Raw genomic sequence first — 25,374 nt, 5'->3', positions numbered from 1 at the left:
TGTTAAAACATTTAATTTATATTTATTAATTTCATATTTGTTAAATCAATTGCGCCCTACTTTCTGCGCCGTGCTCCCATTAATCTGTTCTTTAATTTTGCTTTTTTTAATATACATTTTATATTCTAATTGAAAAAAGATTTAAATTAAGTAAATAATCGCGTTATAATTATATTTAACTTCTGAAAACTTAATGTAAGTTTAATTTATATTTAGAACTTCTAGAATCAAGAATTACCAAATTATGAATTCCATTAAATAATTGATCTCTATCAAAGATCTTGCGTTTGATTGAGAGAAGTCAGAGAAGTATCATTTCCATCGAAAACGCATTTTAGACAACATTCGACCTGAAGTATCATTGAATCATTGTAATGAACTTCGAAACATCATGGCACGATCACCTTCCAAAGTGAGCTTAGAGAGAATAGATTAAGAGATATTCGTCGATTTTCTATAAATCGTTAAATATTTTATACTCCATCCCTTCCCACCTTCCAATTCCATCATTAATCGTCAATGAACGCCAAGAGTCATGAATATTGTTAATTGACAATTCGGTCCACGATGAACTATCGGTGATGAACTATTTTCTGCTGTTCTTAAAGATAAGAATGTAAAACGAGCCTGTACATTTCACTTCCGAACTTTGTAACATAGTAGATTATGAAGAAAAGAGAGAGTGAGAGCGAGAGTTTTTTCTGCGTAAAAAAATAATTATTTGTTACGTGAATAAAGATAAAAGGAGTCACTTCGACGTAATTTTTATGAAATTTGTCGCTCCGAAATGAACGAATTTTTTAGTAACGCGTTTGATCGGATTATAGGCGTAATATCATTAGCGTATGTAAACATAGTAATGAGTCGATAGGGATTGAGACATTTTACATGTAGCTGTATACCTGCATGACGAAATTCAATATTCGAGGTGGAGAGGCTGCACGGATAGTAAAGGTTGCCCTGCATTTGCTCGCGTTGCTGCTGTTCTAGTCAAGCAAGTGAGATTATGATTTTTTTTACAATCTTGAATCTGGTCACGTTTATCAATTCTATACTACATTACCAAGTATGACTATATGAATAATGAGTATGTTATTCATATAGCAGGCATTAATTAATTGCTAGAAAAATAATTTTAACAATTTGGAAAATTGTATTAAACTATGAAGATTCGAATAATCTAGCGAATTTTTTAAATATAACGTATTCTCTTCTCTCGCAACATTCTGCGAACATTTGAGAATAATTTGAATTATAATCTTTGTAAATGATATTTTATTTCGTCACGATTTTATTTACGTCGAAACGGAGAATGTGAAACGACTAAATTTTATACTATAATATATAAATATATCCTTGTTATATTATTATTTATTAATTAATGATATGATTTAAAAATTAATAATATCTAATAAGTGATGAGACAAAATATCATTAATAGTTAAGTAAACAGAAATTTGCTAGTTTACATCGGCATGCCGTGCAGGATTAATTAATGTTTAATGCTCTTATAGATTCTTTCTGCTGCCGCTGTATTCCACTCTCGAGAGACCGATTTATTTATATTTATTTTAATTATAAAATACTGATTATGAAGGAGAGTAAATTCTGTTCGTAAGAAAACAACTTTCGTCCTGCAGCCTAAAAATATAGACTAATAATATAGCTTTAAGATTTGTAAGTTCTACATTGGAGACAGCAATGTCTTCATCTTTATTCCCGGTCGCAGTAGCGAAATCAAACGATAATTGCGTGAAATGAGACTTACTGAATTACGATGTACATAGTATGTATCATAGCTCAATGCAAATGTAAGTTATCCTCTCTTGAACTTAATAAATAACGACAATATATGAACGTCAAGAAAAATCCGCTTGTAATCATTTGTTATTATTTACATTTATTTATTTATACGGAGCTGGAGTTTTGTCTCGCAGCAATAGAAGAAGCAGTAGCAACAATGGTAATGAGTGTGTACATCGAAAACGAAGGAAATAATCAAATGACAATAATGAATGATGAAAAAAATCTGATGAAAACGATGAAAACGTTCTTTATTTCATTTTTTCAAATTTTTATTGAAAACAAGTAAGCTTGAGGCCAAAAGGACAACAATGGGTTGCTTTCCATTTAGTGACACAAGTCAACACAAGCCAACACAATCATCGTTCTATCTTTTTTGCATTTAATGAGTAATAAAGATAGCACAACATTTGTGTCACCAAATGAAAAGCACTTTTATAATAGAGATATGTAAATCAAAATTTTTTGATATCGAGTAAAACCGAATTTTTTTTCTTCTCAGCTAACGCTAAATATTCATAGAAAGTTCGTATTCCTAATGTACTGAATATTCTGGTACAGTGAAAGAAACGTCGAATATACAAACGTGGATAAAATGTTGAGAATATTGTATGAATACTTCTTGTATTACGTTGAAAGCCGCTGTTTTTTGTGTCTTTTGAACATTTATTTCAATAATAAAATGTTTGAATACCTCAATCAAAGTATTTGTCTTCGAAAGCTATGATTCTTTTCCCACTTTTCTGGCAGACGCTTGAATTCTGCGACGAAAGCATGGTCTGTCTCTTGAGCCAATTTATTCAGTAACTCAATTTTCGACTTCGCCGTAATTACGGCAATGTGTATCATCCGGAGCCTGTTGCATCAATCGAAACAGATGATAATCGCTTGGTACCAACTCCGAAGACGCTGGGCAGCAAGAATATGCTGAGTACGAGGAAACCACCCATTCGAATTCTATCAGTTTTGTTTCACGGCTATAGCAACAGAGAGACCGAGCGTTAATATGGAGAAGAATCACCTTTCGACGATTTAATGCAACTGATGGTCGTTTTACATTAAATTATCATTCAAACGCTCCAATTTTCGTCGATAACATTCAACGGTGATTATTTCGTATTAACACTGCATAATACACAACACCCTCCATCTCAAGTAGCTTACAAAGTGCTAAAAAAAGCGCATATAATCGCTTTTTTAGCGCCATGCAAGCGCTGCTGTGCTACTTGGGATATCTCATCAAATACAGAACACTGCTTTGTGATCGTGAATATTTCACTTTGGAATCGATGTTGCTGGTTGGTCAGGATCAACCCATGATTTTTTGCGGTAATTATATAGCTTAGCATACTAAGCTCAAAAATCAATAAAATTAAGTTTATTCGACGCGGTTTCGCATGAAACGAAAGAGAAAAAAAACGTCGCTCTGTCCTGTGATGCAAAATATTAAGTGTTAAAGTTGATAACTATTGAGGTTAGAAAATCTATCACAGATACACGGAATCGAAACGACGAAACGGATTTCTTACTAGAAAATTGAGTTCACTACAATTCCGTTTCGTAAGAAATTTCTCTTCCCGTCTCATGTAGCCGGAACGGAATGAAAGTGGACGGAATGTCGCCTTGATCTCAAGCTAATTTGCTTAATTTAATCGATATTTCGTTATTTTAATGCGACTAAAGCAGCAATATGTATAATTTGTGCAATCATCTTGCTTATAATATTACTTTGAATACTCAAATATATTGAATTATAAGAGTGAGATATATTTTGTTACCAAAATTCCATTGCGTTCCGGTTACATGGAACGGATAGAAAAAATTTGTACGGAACGGAGTGGAATATTCAGTTGAGTTGGATCTAAAAATTGAAACGAATATTCAGAAACTTTTTTTTAAATCTACAACGATGGAAAAAAATAGTGTTTACTAATGTTAAAATTATTGCAAAAGGCAAGAAATGTGCTAAGCTGGAGTGCTATTTCGGTATTTAAGAGTAGGCGAAAATTTTATTTCGCTTATTGCATATAACGTTTTATTGCAACCGCAGAAATATACAAGAAAATATAAATTCTAGATACAGTCAATGTTTACACAAAGAATGAGGCGTTTCCAAGACGCAAGTAACAATTTAGTCGTTGAAATGCAAACGATCAATCGTGAGAAGTTCTCTAATTACTTCAAAATGACATTGATATTATTTGAAGGACATTAGTTGGAGTACGTATATATAAAACAAGAATATATCGTATTGAAAAATAAGAATTATTAATTTTCTTCATTGAAGTTGTCAAATTCTCAACCACCAACAATACTTGGATCGACATGACATTCCGTTGATTCTGTATCGTTTCTATACTGTTCCGGCCATAATTCCGATACAGTAAACTTTTTACGGAACGGAATGTTAATGAATTCATTTCTAGTGAGAAATCCATTCCGTCGTTCCGATTCCGTGTATATGAGACCTCAGAGAGAATCAAGGGAGAGCGGATTCAGCCGCCGTTTATTGGAGTGAGTACGAGATATGGTAGAAGTGTGATGGAGCATACGGTGCTACACACACTGTGGTATTGTAGTTTATGTATACAGATGCAGATGCATATTAAGCAGTACGACGGGTTGCGCGGCAAACTTTGCATGGGCAGGGGCAGTTTAATAGATAATAATAGTGACTTTATACATTATAAACTACAAAGTTTTACTATTTATATTATAAAGTTTATGTTATAAAATCACCGTCATTGAACCGCGCTTGCCCATACTACTGCCTAGTATGTATGCTGCAACACCCTATACATATACGTACAGCCTGTAACAGGAATATCTGGGGTTCGATTTTAGGGGTAGACGTTTCGTTCTTAGTTATTTTTACATTCATGACTGTTAAAATCTGATATGATCACGTTACGTCAGTGATTATAAATCTGAGCACAAGAATTGTCGTAACACTTACTTAGAGATTTAAGTTGTAGACATAAGTAACGCATAAGCTTTGGCGTATGACATACGATTTATTGCCGTCTCTTGGAGACACTAATAAGTTATACATACGTGAAAGCTTGTGCGTTATTTACATCTACATTTTAAGTCTGAGTAAGTGTTACGACAATTCTTGTGCTCAGACCCTATCGTAGTATTTGTGAATTGTGTTTTGACAGTCGGCTGATGTAAACCTCAGTTTTAATCAGTAAAATCTCTATCAAATAATCTAGTGATTAGGTTGAAGACATTTCAATATTTCTCCATCCGGAGAAAAACGTTTTTTTTCAAAAGTTGTTTCAGAAAAATCTCTGAAATATTCCAAAGTTTAATTGAAAGGAAGCGGATCGAAGTCTTCAATATATCAGATAAGTTGTAATTTTGAAAAAGTTTAATTGCTTTTACTTGCCAATAAGAAAATGTACTTTGTGAACTGTTTTTCTTACACAGACAATAATATAAATAAGTGAATAAGATAGTTAATGATGAAGTGTTTGTGGCGAGAAGTGTTTTATTAGAAACAAGTATGTAATTATATTATCATGTATATACTTATAAATAATGTATATAATTTAATGTATATAAATATCATAAATAATATATATAATTTAATATTATCATGTATATAATTTATACATATTATTACATATTTCAGAAAAGACATCGGAGATAGACAAGTTGATAGACAGGTATGCAACTCTGCTTCTATATACAGCAAGCATGTCCAATTTGATCTCCAGAGCTAAAACACAAAGTCATCGACGCAAAAAGTTCAATGTGGATAAGATTTCGAGGACTGTTAAGTATTGATATGCATCTGAGTGACTTATCAACACTTTACAGACTCTGAAATCTTACTCACATCTCTTTGCATTGATGGTTCTTTTGCATTTTGGCTCTGAGACTTAAATTGAACAGACCAGATATACAGGCTTATGCTGACCCAATGAAGTGAGTAAAAAAAAAGATAAAAATTAAACGATAATAAATACTGGACTGGCAACTTTTAATCTGAACCGTAATCAAAATTTATGCAAATTTGAGATGTTGATGCCAATGATGATTTTTGATGCCAATCGTTCTTGTCGATGCCTTTCATTGAGGACACATTTTTTGGTCGGACGACACGAGCAGCCTTTCAAATTTTGGCATAAGCCTGTATATGAATTTGTATGTCTCTTCTAAAATATATGTAATATATATAAATTATATAAATTTAATTTTTTAAATTGTCTCTTAATTGTACAAAAGCATAATAAAGTATAACATATATGGGAAAAATCTTATTTAAAATACATTCAGCTCTCAGGAGATTTACAATTTAATTTAATTTTAATTCTGGCACTCATATATTATATTATGCCGAGATTGCAATCTTCATCAAGATTGAATGACAAATAACAATATAAAGGATTTTGATGCTAATAACTGTCATTCTTAACATGGTGCTTGAAATACATTATAATTAAACATTTCAGATTACCTTTCTGTGCTTGTCTCTAATAAAACACTTCTCGCCACAAACACTCCATCGTTGACTATCTTATTCGCTTATTTATATTATTACTTGTATAAGAAAAACAGCTCACAAAGTATATTTTCTTATTGGCAAGTAAAAGCAATTATATTTTTTCAAAACTATACAACTTATCTGAAATATTGAAGACTTCGATCCGCTTCCTTTCAATTAAACTTTGGAGTATTTCAGAGAATTTTCTGAAAAAACTTTTGCCGTTTTCTCCGGATGGAGAAATATTGAAATGTCTTCAACCTAATCATTAGATTATCTGATAGAGAGAAATTTCACTGAAACCTGAGGTTAAATCAGCCGCCTGTCAAAACAATACACAAATACTATGATACATCAGTATTGCCGCGGGTCAAAAAATAATGTCACTAAATCCCTGCTTCACAATTCACTAAAAGGCCCCAAAATTTACCAAATGTGTTGGTCACATGATATTTTCCCGAAAAACTAGACTGGATAATGTTGGTACCAACAAAAACCCCTAGAAAATACGATTTTAATTTGTACGGATTAGAGCCAGTTTTACCAACGCCAGTTTATCCGTCGATTAACTTTATCATTAAAATTACCAATAACAAGACTTAAAAATTTGTCTTTCTCTTATTTTTGTTAGTAATGGTAAAGAAAAAGTGTTGTGCGGAAATAATAAGTAAAACATTGAAATGTAAATATATTTGACTATTTTTTACAAATACATACTTTCAAAATTAGATTAGAGACGATGAATTTTTAGTATAGCAGTTGGCAATACTCAAAGTTAATCGGCGGATAAAGTAACTGACATTGGTGAAACTGGCCCTGTACACTAGTCTAGTTTCCACCGAGGAGTTTAAACCAGATCAGAATATAAGAACCAACCAACTACAGTTAAGCATTCCTCTTTCGTTCAACTGTGACTTTAAAATTCTAAAATTTTAAGATTCTTGATTGATTTATGTTAATATGGTCCAATATATTTAGATCCAATGAGGAACTGAAAATAGAGCACGCTGACATAAAAATTTACCAAATAAAGAAAGTAATTCACTAAATCACCAAAAGATCATAAAAATCACTAAAAACACTACGATACATTTATGATCGTTGACGTAACATGCGGTCGTATCAGATTTTAACAATCATGAATGTAAAAATAACTAAGAACGAAACATGGACCGCTAAAATCGAACCCCAGGCATTCCTGGGTATTGATTATGTAAAGTTTCTCCTAGGAATGAATACACAAAGAATGAATAAATTTGCGTGAATGTAATGAATACCTGATTAAGTAACTTTTGGCTGTTATAAAATGTGAAATAGTTCATGGGAAATTTTTCGGTAAATAATGAAATGCCTAAAATGTGAAATTCTAATTATTTTTTAGTAAATTGATATAAACTTGTTTTTTGATCTTTTGGTTTGTTTCCTGCATGAAACTGCACTAGAACTCTCTCACTTTCGACAAATATTAAACATATTTGAATATCTATTTGAAATATATCTTTGAAATGGATATTGCGTAGTTTCTCGCCGTAAATGGTGCGAACGAAGAAGAGCATGCACTTGACAGGCGAAAAATTAAAAATATTAAATTAAATATATAAGTAAAAGATAAAAACATGTAGTGCATAAAAATCACATAAAAATTAAAAAATGAGAATTATAATAAAAAATAGAGATTTATGAAACAGGTTAAAAAAAAACCTTTTTCCATTCAGATGAAGATTTCTCCGACCCCAATCCAGAAAAATTTAGGATTTGTGTTCTCTCTATGTTCTCTCATATATTTTGCAATGAAATAACATGTTTTTAACAGTTCCATATGGCTCTGAAAATTTTGCGACACTCTTTCCCGCAAAATATTCAAATTTTTTAACATTATGTCTAACAGCATTTCCTTTTGTTTTTTAGTTATATTTATTGTTATTTTCGATTATATGTATAAAGAACAACAAATAATGAGCATAATGTGATTTCCTATCAAAATATGTATGTACATACATACATACTTGTATGTATATACACCCGTGAACATTTATTAAATTTTCATAAATTTAAAAGGAACGATGTAAATTCGCCTTATAATCTCACTTTCTCGTAATTTCCTTACATGATTTCACTTTCTCATAATTTTCTAACATAATCACTAAGTCTAATATCGTTTGAAAGTGAAACTTTTCACGTGAGATTGGTACGTACAAAAAATGTAAAAATGAAAGTTTCGTCAAAATTCATATAATCGATACCCTGCTACATGCACATATGCATTTCCGGAGAGAGCGGATCAATAATGGAACTAATCAGAGAAGAAAAACACTAACTCTTGCTTCACTCTCCCTTGATTCTCTCTGCATGGAATCATTTCATCTTTAGGTGCGTTTGACAATGTAAATCTGAGATGCAAGCTAGCAGATGGCGAGCTTGATCATGTGATCTTCGAGCAATCCGAGTGCCAAGAATTAATTCCGAACGATATAGAACTGTAAACTATCCTTTAAGGTTAAATTATAAAATGAAATTGTTTATTTTTATAAAATAAATAAAAAATATCCTATTAATTGAAAAGATCTTTCGCTTTACTAAAAACTGATAATAACTTTATATACTAAAAATAGATCGTTGAATGTAGCAAACTCATACGCAAGTGTTTCATAAAAGAAAATACTACATTGCAAATAAATTTCAGCAATTTGAAATTTATAAGTTATATAATTTGATTTATATTCGATTTATATTAGTCTTTGATATTAATACAGTTTGATTTTATTTCATTCTATATGTGTAACACATAAACTTTGATCTAAAAATTAACTAGCAAATTCTTCAAATATATAACCTCAAATTTACAGAAAGGAAAAAAATTAAAAACTTACTTTCCTCATTAAATATTGTACATAATGTACTCTACCAATTTCTATTTGATTCAGTATTTGTTTCAGCGTTTGTAGACTCAGACATTATAACATTTCAAATACACTATTTATAAAATAGAAGTATTAAAAGAGATGAATGTATGTGTTAACGAATCAGTTACATTATTATAAATATACAGATTATGAATGTTTAATTTAGGCGCGAAAATCTGCATTAGCTCAGTGAGCTCGGTCTTTGAATCCGGAGTGGATCGAGTGGATCGAACTCGATTGGTTCTAGAAATGTTAATACCGAACGCAAGTGAGATAACATGTAGCAGAAAGATACGAGTTGCCGAACGATTTTTAAGGTAAAAGAGCAAACGGATGCATTCAATTTGTAATGCTGAACGCACCTCTTGTCGTTTATTAAATGTTAAACAAGGACAAACGATGCCCGTGAGTGTTGCGAGTGTTAAGCCCATGGCACATACAAAAACGTAAGGCCGTAAGACGTAATCAGTAAGCGAATTGCTCAATCACGCGAATCCAATCTTAAACCGGAAGCACAAGAAAAACATAAGACCGTAAGACGTAACCAGTAAGGAAATGGATTCGTTAGTAAGATTGGATTCGTTACTGACCTTACGATCTCTACCGTGATTGGGCAATTCACTTACTGATTATGTCTTACGTTTCTATATTTGCCATGGGCTTTACATGTGGTGCCTACCCATGCAGCGGAATAGCGTAATGTTTAATTCACGTTGGACGCAGCAAGCGTCAAGCAGCGGAGCAGAAACCAACCAGCAAAACGATATTGTTTACACTACTGTAAATATCGCCTCACTGATTAGTTGCTGCTCCGCTGCTTAACGCTTGCTGCGTCCAGTGTAAATTAGGCATAACGCAGAACAAAATCACGGAATCAATCACAAGCGTTCTGCACCAATTACAGTTGATGCGCAATGGCCATGTGCGCATGCATTTTAGTAACTACGCTAGAGATATCGAATGATTATAATAAACTTCGCATACATAAATGCTATTTCGGAGAATTGTCTGCACATTTAAAGAAATGTTAGATCTAAACTTTAATTCATATAAAAAATAATTTTCTTTAATGTCATAATTCACAATTATAATATATTCTCTGCTTAACAAATAAATTGTCTGCTTTAGAAATAAGTTTGTGTTTGTAAAGCAGAGAACTTATTTCTAAAGCAGACAATTTGTTTGTTAAGCAGAGAATTTGTTCGTACATGTCACTGCATCTCGTCGATATGACGGATTTCCTCTCTATAGTTGTTAAGCCTCCTGACTCAGCCTACTCAACCAAGAACTCTGCGTTAACGATGGTGAAACACAGAATCAGACGGCGGTCTGACGAAACCGGTAGCCACACTTAAGCACGAGCTCATGTTCGTGTGTTCGCCTGCGACGTACCGAGAGTGAACGAGGCAGCGAGCTCCTTCTCACACTAATCACTTGTTTAAAGCGACCGAAAATGCTTTCTCGGCAACCTCAACCGCTCGGCGGCCTTAGGCATTAATAAAGGGCGGAGGGCGTTTTAAATAACATATAAGTTTTAATAAATTGTAGTAATAGTGTACCTCTCATTCATCCAGAATAGTATAAATCATGTTAAAACGCAACAATTTGTGAGATATTTGTTTACGATTTTTTATACGCGTTATATAGTATATCTTTTCTCCATAAACTCGAGTAACAAGAATAGTTCAGTAGAAGTAGAATTTTACCGGAAACAAATTATAAAGCAGCATTTCTTTTCACAAAAGTCTCCAAAAGCCTTCAGAAAAGAAATGCGTATGTTTGAGACTCGAGACTTGTGAAGAAAATATGCGAAAAAAATCGAATAGTTGCAAAAAGAAAGTTTTTGCTTATAAAACGAAAGATATTGATTGTATGGAAAAAAATTTGGTATAAAAAGATGTAGTTTTCAAAATATCTATAAAATGAGACGTGAAATATTAAAATCAATTATTAGTTCAGTAGAAAAAAAATAAAAAACAAAAACCTTTTTATCCCTCGCTCTCTGTTCATTGAGATTTAAACGCAAAACTCTGAAATTCTCGTAATGACAAACAAATCTAGCCTTGAACAAGCCTGAAATGTTCATTAGTTTTTGTAAAAAGCCATTTATTCACTAAAAAACTGCCTGCGATTAAATCTTAATTTCTTCATCTTCGCACAGCAATTTACAGAGGTGATTTTTCTTCTTCAAGAATTGCACTATCACATACACTTAATAACAAAACGATTTTTTTGCAGTTAAATTATTATAAAACGACTTTAAAAAGTGGGTATCTTTTTCCGTATAAAAAAATGAAATAATTTCGTTTATGCATCGTATAATCAAATAGCCGCATATGAAGCATTCGAAATCTGACATTGTTCTATAAATTTAAAAAAAGAAGATTATCCTCCGATTATTAAGAGCTGAGATAACAATTTTTTTTTTAATTACTGTGGCTCTAATTTTTAAAATTAAAAGTTCTGTCTGGCATCAAAATTTATCAAAAAAAAATTGAATTTGCTGTTAAAAAAATCTCGAATTGCCAATGAAACCATAAAATTTTTATTTAAAAAAAATTTTTTGTTTCTTGAATTTTTATTTGCCAATTTTTTTGTAAAAAATAATTAATAATAATTTGTTAGTGTAACTGTTGAATATAGTTGCAAAATATATTTTTTATGTAATGCTAATTTACTTTTATATTTGCGAAAGTTAGTGTTATATCTTTAAGAGTTACGCTAACATTTATTATGCAAAATACTTATTAATTATTTGTTTACATATGTCATATTTGCATCTGTAATTAAATTCACAATAATAATTTTATACTGATAATTCCGTACATTTAATTGTCCAATTGGACACTTTTTATTAAATAAAGAAACATAGCTAATGTGACTTAAATTTGTTAATCGTACATGCATTCTATACTCAAACGTAATTTTTTAGTAATGAACCGAAAAGAAAAAAATTTAAGAAACAAAAAACCAGTCGGACCGGACCGAAACCGAAACCGAAACTGAAACTGATAACAGATATTTTTATCGGACCGAAATCAATAACTGGACCGAAATGTTGTGCAAGCTAATAGATCGAAATCGTAACCGCACCAAAAATGTTTTTCGGATATGTTTCAGTCCAGTTTTCGGTTCGGATTTTTTAATCTCTTCAGTATATACGATCGTCGACTACAGTCTACAGCCACCAAACATACATATCTCTACGGCTAAGCATCGGCTATGGTTAACAACAAGAACAATGCGTTTCCCTCTTACAGTCGAAAAAGAGAGGAATGCTCGCCTGTGGTTGGTCGGTTCTTGCAATACTTATAAAAATGGATAAAGACTGTCCTTAACTCCCATGACAAGTCAGTAAATAATTGTAAAAGGCACGAGAAGACCGAGAAGTTTATCAAAATTTATTCAACGCGCATGCGTAATCTATTTTTATTTCACGTTTTTTTTGCCACTATTATGTTTACTGACTCTAGAATAGGTTTATTCGTTTGCATACATTGCATACTCTAATATACTCCTCTAACAGCTCTTACTCACTCCAACGCATTTGTTGAAGTGCGACGCGAATAAATCTAGTGAGTTTTGACAGAACGAAAAAAGCATGAAAAGAGAAATAAGTTTAGGTGGTAATCATGGCAACGCTAGGTAACTTGCTTATTTTACGCATGCGCACTTCATTTTGGTCAACACTAACATCAAAGGTGCCAGGGAGTTGCGCTGTATGAACTGTGTCTCGGTTCCTTAGTCCATAAGCTAGCTTCGTCCAGATATTCATACATTCATGCGTTTATACAGGGTGTCCCATTCATCACCGGTCGATTTGAATTTCGCGATATTTTTAAAACGATGCCGAATCTAAGATCGTGATACGCCTGAATAATTTCCACGCGTTCTTTCACCGTGTACTTTTCCATGATTAATTTCCCATCTGTCTAGATGACATATGTGAAGTTTGAGGTTAATCGGTTTGACGTTTTAAAAATAGCGCGAAATTCAAATCGACCGGTGATTAACACCCTGTATATTATACGCAAAACAAATTTATATTTTACTGCGATATCAACAATTTGAAATACGACAATATAAAATTATATTGAAAACTAATTAGAAAACTATGACATAATCAGATTATATATATTTACTTTCAAATTAAATCCACGCTATAAGAGTAAAAATTACAACGAATTACTAATATTATTGTATACCAAATTCATGTACAATATATACTGCACTTACATTTTCAATATTATTTCCTTTCCGTTTTTTATTTGTAAACTACATTTTTAATAAAATTGGAAAATTTTTGGAGTTATTCTCAATCAGTAATATACTTCAAAATTTTAAAAACCTAAAAACATTGTTTTTTTTTAATCAATAAGATTAATAAATTAAAGGTTTGGATTATGTTAAAGGTATCATTCAAGTTTAATATATATTTTATTAGCGTTTTCGGTCCGAGCGAGTTTGCACTAACCTGGGTTGAAGTAATGATGTTTCGTGATCTCCTATTGGTAGAGCGTGTAACGTCAATCAATAGCGAAACATTTTTTAACCCAAGATGGGTAAATCCGGTTGGGCCGAAAACACTATATGTATGATACGCATTTATACGTATCATATGTATCAAACTTTCAGAATGTATATCAAATCCAACCCTGCCCAGGTGTTTTTTTATTTTTAATATCACCGAATGTAAAACAAAGATAACATGATGTCTGAAATGTACTTAGGTGGGAATCTGAACGCGCTCCTCTATAGTAAAAAGTAACTAAACGGAAACTGATATTCAAGTGAAACAATATGATTAGTCGACGAAAGTTACGCTTACGCAAGTTACACCGCATGTGACGGCATTCTTAAGGAACGCAATCTACATATAGTGGAGTGCATTTTGTTTCACGCATAATGCATCATTTATCCTTGTTTAACAATCGGTGAACAACAAGAATAAACGATGCAGTATGCACATGTTGAGGATATATTCTCATAAAGAAAATTATGTAATCGCATTTCTCTTATATTTTCGACATACCAGCGTGATGTTTGTCGCGCGCGACACGTGATATCCAATGAATGTACAGCTTTACCGATGTTTTTATTCTAAAGGTATACTGTCATTGGATATCGCGTGTCGCGCGCGACAAACATCGCGCTGGTTTGACGGAGCTATTAGGTGCATCTAGAAGCACGATTGCTCACTGATAGCTCAGTGAGCTCTTGCATTTGATTGGCATATTCCATTAGATCTAAAAATGTAGACCAAACAGGTAAAAGAGTTCATTGAGCTTTCAGTGAGTTATCGTGCTTCTGGATGCATCCATTATAAAAACGCACATAAAATGTGATTGGATAATTTTTGTTATGCATACATTTATGCGGCTGTGCAAGTTTGTGTGGATATACTCCGAAACGGAACGCAGCTATGAATTTATAGGATATCTCTAGTTACAGCGGCGGCGCCACTAATGGCTTCTGCATACTGAACGCGAAAACGCTTGCGCGACAAGCGCACTGTAATGCGATAGCCAATAAGCTTACAGCTCCTAATGTGTTCATTGATTACCGCGTCTCATCTTGCCGCGCGGAAAACGTTTCCGTGTCCAGTGTGCAGGAACCATAAAGCGAGGAGCACAGACTCTTGCATAATGCATAACACGTAATGCATAAGAAAATAAACCAATTTCTCCAAAGTCCTCCGTTTCCTTCCTTTCCATGAAATAAAAATTTCTGATTGATTAAATTTCTTATATTTTATGTGTTAACATACTAGGAGTTTGGAACCCCTGGGCCTATCTTAACCATCTCAGTTTCTCTCTTGATTGTATAAATGTAGTCCGTGACTGCCTGTGTGCTATAAGTGCGACAAATTTTGTTAAATAAGTTTGATACGCAATCGTTATCAAAATAGAATATATTTTCTAATTATTCCCCTGCACCTATGTTATTGAAATATAGTGTGATTCCTTGGCAAATAAATTTTTGTCAATCCTAATCGAGTGTTTTAAGCGAACTTTTATTTTTTTTGTCATGGCTGATACACTTGAGTGTATTTACAGCCGGATCATGTCAGTGTGCGATGATAAACGTCAATTGTGGTACTCAACAGTTCGTTAAGAGTTGGTGAAGTTGCTAGTGTTAAGCAACATAAAACATGGGTGACGATAATAATGGGCAGACGAACGGGTGTCGATGCGGAGATAGACGCTACTATTAGCGAGCTGGAAGTGCTAGTCGCGTCGGAGACGCAGGAGGGTGAGAAGGAAGACGGGGGGGAGGGGAAGGAGAATATATACGACGGAAGGTCCGCGACGAGAATGGAATCGCGGCACCCACGCAAGAATCGTCTACGTAGCATCATCGGGATATGCCTGTTCCTTGCGTTGACTGGGATCATTTACCTAGGCTACTTCTGCCCGGATCACGTGTGCGCTTTGACAAACCGCGAGATCAGGGAGTCTATTGGACTGTCAGAAAGCCTGTCCATCGTCCCTGGATCACCTGTCGCTGGTTCCGCTGCGCTCTCTTCAGTTTCCATCGAACTTGATAGAAACGGTTTGCTCTCGGTGCATCCCGCCTTCAAGCTACAAAGCATCCAGGGTAGTCTAGGCTATGATGACATCTTTGCCAATGACACCTTTCAATTTGATATCAATGCTCACGATGTTATGGTCTTTCTTCACATACAAAAAACAGGTATGTCAAGAAAGTTCCAAATTGCCATGTCTATTGAAAACAAATTTTAAAGAACTGGAAAAGATTCGGGCAGTAAAAGTTAAATGCAGAAGACGTCGCGCAAATAATATGTCTATGAGGTGTGAAACTTCTTTATTCACTAAAACGCACTGCTAGCTTAGTACGTTTTAGTGAATAAAGAAGTTTCACACTTCATAGATATATTATTTGCGCGACATCTACACTTGATTCCTACTGTCCATATCCTTTCCAGTTCTTTGATTTATAAGGAGTCTTAGTTTGATTTGTTATACGAATTTTAAAAATGTTACAAATAATTGAAATATAATGCTTGTTAGTTGCACAGCAATATTAGAAGGACAAGAGCCAAGGGGAAAAGATAAAGATAATAAATTTAAGTAATATAGTAAATAATTTATTCTCTAATAATTTAGAAGGACAAAAGAGCTTTGTATTTAGTCTATATCAGCGTGATAAACAATAATGAAATAAGTAATAAAATAATGATGTTGATGCTATAAAGTTATATTGAAGAGACTTTAATGTTAAAATGAACAGATTGTAAATGAATAGACCCAGTAAAAATAATATGTGTTGAAGTAGTATAAATACAGAGACAATAAAGGCTATGTCAAAAGTCAGATAACAAGTCTGTTTGCGCTGCTTGAAATCTCCAATAATTTTTGAACTTAAAATGAGATAGACACATATTTGGGCTTTGAAAAGAAAGAAAGAAAAGATGCTGAGTACAAAAAGTGCAGTAATACAAACAGACCTAATATAATAAGAATCTTATTTTTAGGCTGTATGTACATGTAAGAACACAACCAATAAAAAATCAAATTCCTATAATGGTTAAATCTTTAATACTTAAATGATTCAGTGTGAATTATATATACAAGGTATATCATTTTAATTGACACACTAAATACCTCTTGAACAGTACATTTTAGAGAAAAATGTTTTAGACAAAAGTATTATAGTTTGGAAGGAGACATAAGATGGTGCTATTGGTTTGACCTTAGAAAGTTGTTTGAAGATCACGTAGAAGTCATCAATTTCTTAAATGGAATCCCATATATTTCTTTGCATATTCTTGTAACTTGCCTCGAGAGCTTTTCAAAACACTATAATGAAATTATTTTTAATACTTTTCAAGTTATAAGGCTTTAAAAGTACAGTACCGCCGGCATTAGTATTATTCAAGGTGTCCGACTGACAGTTAAAACCTCTTGAATATTATTCAGGATCATGACTGGTAACATTTGTCAAAATCAAGGCCATTGGAGATTGTATCTCTTATTCTCATTTTTACATAGAAATGTAATTTTTGGTGCAAAAATGAAAATAAGAGGAACAATCTCCTGTGACTTTAATCCTGACAAATGTTATCCAGGTCATGGTCTTAAATAACATTCAAGAAGTTTTAGCTATCGGTGCTGTAACTTGCAAACCTTATAACTCGAAAAGAACATTAATGAAAATGAACTTAATTATAATGTTTTGAAAAGTTTTCGAGATAAACTACAAGAATATGCAATGAAATACAATATATAGAATTCCATTTAAGAAATTGATGACCTCCAAATCACTTTTCAAAGTCGAACTAATAGCATCATATATCCTCTTCCAAACCATATAACTTTTAAATTTGTCAAATATGGTTTAAATATACAATATATAAATAAAAGAGCAAAAAAACCACACGCTGTCGTTAGCGAAAGTCATATATTTAAAAATTCTTCAAGTTGACATAAATAAACATAAATGTTTCGGCCAAGATCTTCAGTATGTAAAATAATTAAATAAGTAAAATAATGAAGTTACAACAAAATTAGTTATATAAATAAACGCAAAACGTAAAATAACCAATTTTCTAGCAAGAGTTGAGCCAATGTCGATCAATTAATTCGTCAAGTTAATTCTCATGTATTTGGTCTAATTAAGATTGCAGTTTATCACAAAATTACCAAGTTCTATGATATCAGAGAGATATCAAAGATGTGCGAAAATAATGAAGTCACAATTTTGATTCAATGTGATAAAATAAGTTACATAATTAAACGCAGATTGTAAAATAACAGATTTTTAACCCAATGTCGATCCTTTAGAAACCAAAGATACGACGATTACCTTGACGTAATAAAGAATTGACATTGGACTAAAAATCTGTTATTGTCTAATATAGAACTTGGTAATTTTGTGATACTGCAATCTTAATTAGACCAAATACATGAGGATTAACTTGACGAATTAATTGATCGACATTGGCTCAACTCTTGCTAGAAAATTGGTTATTTTACGTTTTGCGTTTATTTATATAACTAATTTTGTTGTAACTTCATTATTTTACTTATTTAATTATTTTACATACTGAAGATCTTGGCCGAAACATTTATGTTTATTTATGTCAACTTGAAGAATTTTTAAATATATGACTTTCGCTAAGGACTTCCAGCGTGTGGCTTTTTTGCTCTTTTATTTATATATCATATAACTTTTGTCTAAAATATTTTTCTTTAAAATGCACTCTTCAAAAAATATTTTAGTGCGTCAATTAAAATGATACATCCTGTATATATATGCATATTGGTAGTCATACGAACTGCAATAAAATTATAGTAAAAATTATACCACCAAGTCGAATAATAAAACCAAGTAAGTCCCTAGAATTAATAATGAAAAATTGCGATAACTAATTCGTCAGTCAAAGACGAGAATTATACAAAATCCAAATCCAATTTGTGATAAAATGATGCAAAAATTGTGAAAATAAAAAGTTAAAAAAATAGTCGATTTTGTAAGAATAAAACTTAGTTAGACACCCAAAAAAAAAAACAATTAAATGAACTAAAAAAGAATATTATAAATTAAAAGAATTAGTTATGAAATTAAAATCATGTGAAAAACAAAAGAATGATTAAATTAGAAAAAAATAAAAAATAAAACAAATTAGAAAAAATAATAAATAATTTACAAATTTAGTGTCATAAGTATTTCAAGGTCGAATAAGTTAATTTTACTTTTTAACTAAATTAAATTAAAGTTAATGGCCTGTAAAATTAATTTACAATTAAAAGTTGTACGAATGAAAAACTAACTCACAAGGAAAACCCCAGGAAAATGTTTATTGAGTTTTCCGATGCAATTTTTTGGATGATTGTTTGGGTTATAAAAATATACATGACGTTTATCAACATATGACTTTATTTTCAAGTTATAAATTTTTGAAAAGCCGCAGATTGCATTCGTTCTTCAAAGAAAGCTTGTCAAGGAAACGTTTAGAAAACGATTTTTTTTTTAATCTGGAGACACGGTATGAGATTGCTGTGCTCTTTTATGCGAGCTGGCAAGTTGCGCTAGATCGAGATTATCGGATCTCTGCAATGACCCAATCGACAAACAATCGTTTCAAGTACACTCAATCGATAGCTTACACTCCGATTGTATTATATGTGCTTTTATTTTTTACCTACGTACCCTATAAATGGAGATATTGCGACGCAAAATCCGGATCTGTAATTTTTTAGATTTAGATACGTCGTCATTGTCGTCGATCATATTCCGCGTATTTCTTTGGTGTCTTTAATATTTTTTTCGCAAGGAGCACTAGTGATATACATGATCAGCGAGCGCTGCGATCTGTATTACGATAGTGTCTCGGTCGGTTCAAAACAACAGGATCGGTAAAGTCGGTATATGTCTTGGTATATGTCTTGGTAATAATAAATAGGTAATAATTATTGAGTTTAGCTTTCTCACCTCCGATGTTGATAAAATTGAATTCATTCAATGCGTTTTTGCACGAAATGGAATCTGACAAAAAAAGTGTCGCTGTGTCCTGTAGACTGAGGTATTAATCGTTAAAGTCGACGACTCAGGTAGGAAATTTGTTATATCAATGGCATAAAGACATAGGAACGTGTAAGTGAAGCTACAATAAGTATTTTTTTGCTTTAATTAAACAAATTCTCTGCTTTAAAACACATTCTTTGCTTCAAGAATACAAATTATTTTCTATATAATTTTTATTTTTACAGCAGGGAACTTGTTTTGGTTAGGTATTTGTTTGCTTTAAAAACACATACTCTTTGCTTTAAAATACAAATTCTCTGCTTTGAAAACAAATTTTCTATTGTAAAAATTATATAGAAAATAATTTGTGTTTTTATAAGAAGACGTCGAATCCAACGTATATTGTCTGCCAAAGGTATTTCAAACTTTCCTCTACTAACATTTGCATACTTCTAAAAGTATTCTTTCTTATTCAAATCATATAAAATTATTTAGTAGAAGTAACGAAGAACTGGTTTCCTTTATATATATGATGAGAATGTTCAGATGGATGAATATTTAATACATCAGTAATCGAGCAATTATTAAGTAATGAGATTGGTATATGGATTTGTTAATGGCAATTACATCGCGTTACTAAATGTATAAGTTATGTTGAATTGATATAATATTAATTGAATATATCAACTAAATACGAGATTGTCAATTATGATCAAAGTTAGATATTTAGAGTAATACATCAATATGTATTTTAAACGTAATTATCTCAGAACTATAATTGTGCGCCACTTACTTTCGGATTTGTAACTCAAAATTAATTTGAGATACTAATAAAATTCTCCAAAATTAAATTAAAGAATTACTTACAACTTATTGCGAAAAATATTACCTAGGTAGGGAATTGGATTCGGATTTCGTGTATTATGTTCATGCTAGCTCAATTGTTCTCACAGAGACTAGTATTCTCACAGATAAAAATATTTTTTGCAATAAGTACTTTTTAATTTTAATTTAATTTGGGGAGGATTACTAGTATCTCAGATTGTTGCAAGTTCAAACATCGGTGTATAATCAAAATTCTGAGATAAATATATATAAAAATATATTAATTACCCTAAAAATTTAACTTTAACAGTAATTGACTTATATATTTAATTTTATTACTTTAATTGATTTATTTACGTAAGCGGTCCTGTTTCAAATATTAATATTTTATAAACGTGTTTAATAAGGCTGAGGATATTATTTTAGAAAATAAAAATAATGTATTGCAAAAATAACTCAATCTGTTACAACTGACGTGGTAGAAATTTTAAATAGTTTTAAAGACACTATTGAGACAAATCCGGAAATTGATCAACGACAAAGTCATATACAGGTACCCAGCAAATGTTTTATTGTTACTTTTCAACATAGCAACCTTATTACTTAACTATCCGATTACTGATGAAACATTTGACTAAATCTCAACATTCTCATCATGTACATATGTATATAAGGAAGCCGCTTCTTCGTTATCTCGTTCAAATTAAATAATTTTATATGATTTAAAAGAGAAAGTGTAAGAGTTAATGCGCGAGTGTTGGTTGCGTAAAAAAAAAAAATACTAGATTTACATTACATTAAATGTGTAGAGATATAATAATATTTTTATAAGTTTTATTTCCTAAATTTTTACATTTGAATTAATCTTTTGTTGACACACCTCTTTTTTCGATCACTTTTGATACACTTGGGTGGCTCACATAGAGCAATTTTTAAACGACTGTCATTCTCATTTAAAAAATCCAATCAATATGAAAAAAATTATGGGTCAATTTCAAGATCAGTAGAATACATTCAAATAGTTCTTGATTAAAATTTTATTACAGTTTTAGTGAAAAAAATTCTTGAGTATTTAATGAATAGAGAAAAAACAAGTAAAATCTTTGAAAAATTATAACTTTTATAAAATTTAATGTTAAAAATTTACAGAATTGTTGTTCAGATATTTTGAAAAAAAATTAGTTTGTAAATTAGTTTCGGATAGAAGGTATTTATTTTGCATATTGAATGTAGGTTATTTTGGAAATTGAAAAAACAGATTTTCATATATAATCATTCTATTTTTGTTCTACAAAATAAAAAAAATCGTTTTACATTGTTTTTTTTCGAAGAATTATTAAAAATTTATAAATTTTACTACAATCCCTATTCAGTGCACAAATAAATGTAATGACGATCACACATAGCCCATTTGCACGATGGGCATTGTATTTTTGTTTTGCGATCTTTTTTATAGCTGCAAATATTACATCGCTGTTGCTTATCAAATTGGCATCTTTCATTGACCGCGTTTAACGAATCTGAAGCTATTTGTAAAATATTTTTTATGCCCATTTTGACGTCAGCACATAGCGATGGAATAGCATAATGTTGTGAGCCAAAAACGGCTCACATAATGATTTTATAAGCGCTTTCATAAACTGATGACGTGTCAATACTTTGGATTAATTTTCACTATTCATTTATTTGCAAGTATATAAGATTCTTGAATTGATGTGTGCTTGATCAAGTATTCCAAAGAAATAGGGCATTGGCCACCTCATTGTTGCTGTGTTGGTAGTGAAAGCATGGCGACGTTCTATTGTATTTCGAGTACGAATATGTGTATTTATTGTAGAATTGCTCTGCAGCAGTTTGTGAATTTATTAATGGAGTTAGAAGATACTTTATTAAAGGATATGCAGAATCTCCTAACAGCAAACTATCGTATGTTCCATTTTCAAAATTTGCTCTTAAGCGATTATTATTAAAAATTGTATTGTCATGTACAGAACCTTGCCAGTGAGCACCTATATCCGTTATTTCTAAATTGCTATTACATGTTACTTGAGTATTCAAAAAAAAAAAATATTTTCTGTTACGAAACAATTTAGCATCTTCTCCACCTATAATTATAAAGTATTAAAAAAAATTAATACAATTTTATAGTAATAGTTTAGGCAGATAAATTAAATAACAATTTTTATTGTAATGTACAATTTACCAAATGATTGAACACGGATATGTGTACATCTATATAGCCAACGACTCTTGGAAAACGCGCAATGTTATAAAACTATAATCGTTCTTTTTTTATTTCTTCTTCTGTATTTGGAAAATGAATATAACGGGATCGTAGTCTGGCAAGAGTTTCATTGCCCTAAACTCTATGTATATAATGTGCCGAGATTGTACTAACTTCAGAAAAGTCTCCAATTGTTATAAGAAATGATTCCGCAGCGTAAATAATTGCTAGTAATAATTGTGCTCCATAGGAGATACTACTCTATTTCTTAAAAAAAATTATTTGTATTAATTTAAATTTTTTAATTTATATTTGTAATTGTAAATATTTGTAAAATAATTCAGAAAAAATTTTGCTTGTTAGTCCCAAATTCTAATTCATCTGTAATACTTTCTAAAACTTTTAATATTGATGCTTTACTCAATCGAAATCACATTTTAAACTCGATATCATCCAATTTCTCAAAATAATTAATACGTTCTTTAAATCTTCTCTCTCCTATTAAATTGTTCAATAATATCCTTGTGATCGGAAGATGACAGTACAAGGTTATATGCCATGTTTGATACCAGAAAAATTTCTTAACCCCAGTTCAACTACGACTACTTTTAGCTCTAAACGGCTAAAACTGGCTATTTAATTTAATCTTAATTTATATACGTTTAAGGTTCGACAGGAGAGACCCATGGAGACCTCTAAAAGATGAATTTTTTTATATCAAAATACAGTTAAAAATATTAGATAGATCGCGTTTTAATTGCGATATTCGTAATCAGGAAAGGCTTCTGAAGGCTTCAGAGCGATTTTTTGTAAAAAAAGCATAATAAAAATTTGTTCTGATATCTTTCGATGTGTACTGTAGTACAATTATGAGAGATTATCTTGGTAGAAAATCGAAGACCGAAAATGCTTTCTCAGCGATCTCGGTCGCTCGGTGTATATCAGTATAAGGGCATTCGAGATAACACATAAGTTTTAATAAATTTTAGTAATCATATACCTTTCCCATTAATGTATAATAGCAAAAATGATTTCAAAACACAATAGTTTATAAGATATTAATTATTTATGATTTTTTATAGGAGTTATATACTGCGTTTATAAATACAGTCTGTAAGAATTTCATGTGGTCGTGTGCGTAAGGTGCGAGATCAGTATTGTAAACAATTGACAACAATAGAGAAAAATATCAGGGCGCTCCTATATATATCTAATATCGTTTCGATTCCAGGCGTGTTCTCCGATATGGTAGACTTTTGTTCTGCCACTGAGCCACACAGTCCTGACGCTGTTGGTTTCTATTGTGTCTATATCTAGTAAATTTCTTACAGTATACTGGAGATCCCATATTCTAATCGTACGTTTTTTTCCTTTTTTTCACATATTTTTTTCTAAAAATAAAGTTATTAATATACATATTAGGGCGACCATATTTTTATATAATAATTGAATTTATAAACGTGTACTTTTAAAAGTTTTAAACCAACAACCAAAATATAGTCAAACGTTAGAAAGAATATAGATAAAATTATTAAACCATATCGGAGGTTGGACACAATATAAATAAATTAATTTATTAAATCTTCATTATGTCAGTGAGTAATAAAAAGTTCAACCTACACTTTGTTGAAAAGCGAGAAAAATTGGAATCATGAGTTAAAGTATTTATAATTACGTTATATGAAGTTAGATGATGAAATCAACTTTATTTTATCTCTTTCCCAGCATGCTATTCTTGTTTTACAGCTAATAAACAGAAGATGGAATAATAAAAATAGATAATGTCTTCCCGAACACATTCGTCAATTTCAATTTCTATTTAAAAATTGTTTTGGTTTTTGTGAAAATAATTTCAGTATCAGGAGAGTGTCTTTTTATCTCCACACATAAATAAAAGCACGTGTAGTGAGATAAAAAGCTAATATTTTACAATGAAAGCATAGTATAAATTAAATTAAACATTGAATTAATTAATCAACATTTGGATATGTAATGTATGAAGAAGTTATTGTTAAATTAGTAAATTATTAAAACTGGTTTTAATTAAAAATACTTTATGCATTAATGCACTAAAGAGTTTATTTAATCTTACAATTTTATTACTTTATATAATATATTTATATTTTTATATTAAAATTAAGGAGAAAACCACAGGAGAAAGAGAGAATAATTCTATTATTATTTTAATATTAATATTTATTTTAAAAGTTTATTCGACTAATCCAACCAGTACAGAATATTTAATAAATATTTTATAAATATTCTGTACTGTCTGGGAGAGTAAAAAGTTAATTAATTTTTATGTTTTCAATTCATTATTTGTTACAAAATTATTTATTGAAGAAAATACTATATAAAGGGTGGGCCATCTATTGGTACGTTTTTGAATTTCGTCGTATGGCAACACCAAACGAGCTACAGACCCGAAATTTTGACAGTTTATTAGTCATACCGTCCGCGGCACGAAACAACATGTTTTCTCTTGAAGAGCGTTTTGAAATTTTAAAAACTTATTTTCAAAGTCAGTGCTGTGTCGCCGAAACTGTACGAATTTTGAAAAGAAATATGGGTCGTGATAGAGCACCCACCGAAGGAGCTATACGCAAATTGGTGAGGAAAGTTCGTGAGAAAGGGATGTT

At 31.3% G+C, this 25,374-nt stretch overlaps 1 protein-coding gene across 4 annotated transcripts in view; it reads left to right on the top strand.

Annotated features, from left to right (window-relative positions):
• Positions 1-14,978: 14,978 nt before the first annotated feature.
• Positions 14,979-25,374, top strand: part of LOC108756619 (heparan-sulfate 6-O-sulfotransferase 1) — a 90,537-nt gene continuing 80,141 nt past the window's right edge. For all 4 annotated transcript variants that reach the window (XM_018500561.1, XM_018500560.1, XM_018500559.1 and 1 more), the window contains exon 1: positions 14,979-15,891. In XM_018500561.1, coding sequence (XP_018356063.1) covers positions 15,366-15,891 — 526 coding nt within the window. In that variant the 5' untranslated portion in view covers positions 14,979-15,365. The remainder of the gene's footprint in view (positions 15,892-25,374) is intronic.

This window comes from Trachymyrmex septentrionalis, unplaced genomic scaffold (assembly GCF_001594115.1).
Source record: "Trachymyrmex septentrionalis isolate Tsep2-gDNA-1 unplaced genomic scaffold, Tsep1.0 scaffold129, whole genome shotgun sequence".
Taxonomy (NCBI): Eukaryota; Metazoa; Arthropoda; class Insecta; order Hymenoptera; family Formicidae; genus Trachymyrmex; species Trachymyrmex septentrionalis.
This window is presented reverse-complemented; position numbering and strand designations above follow the sequence as displayed.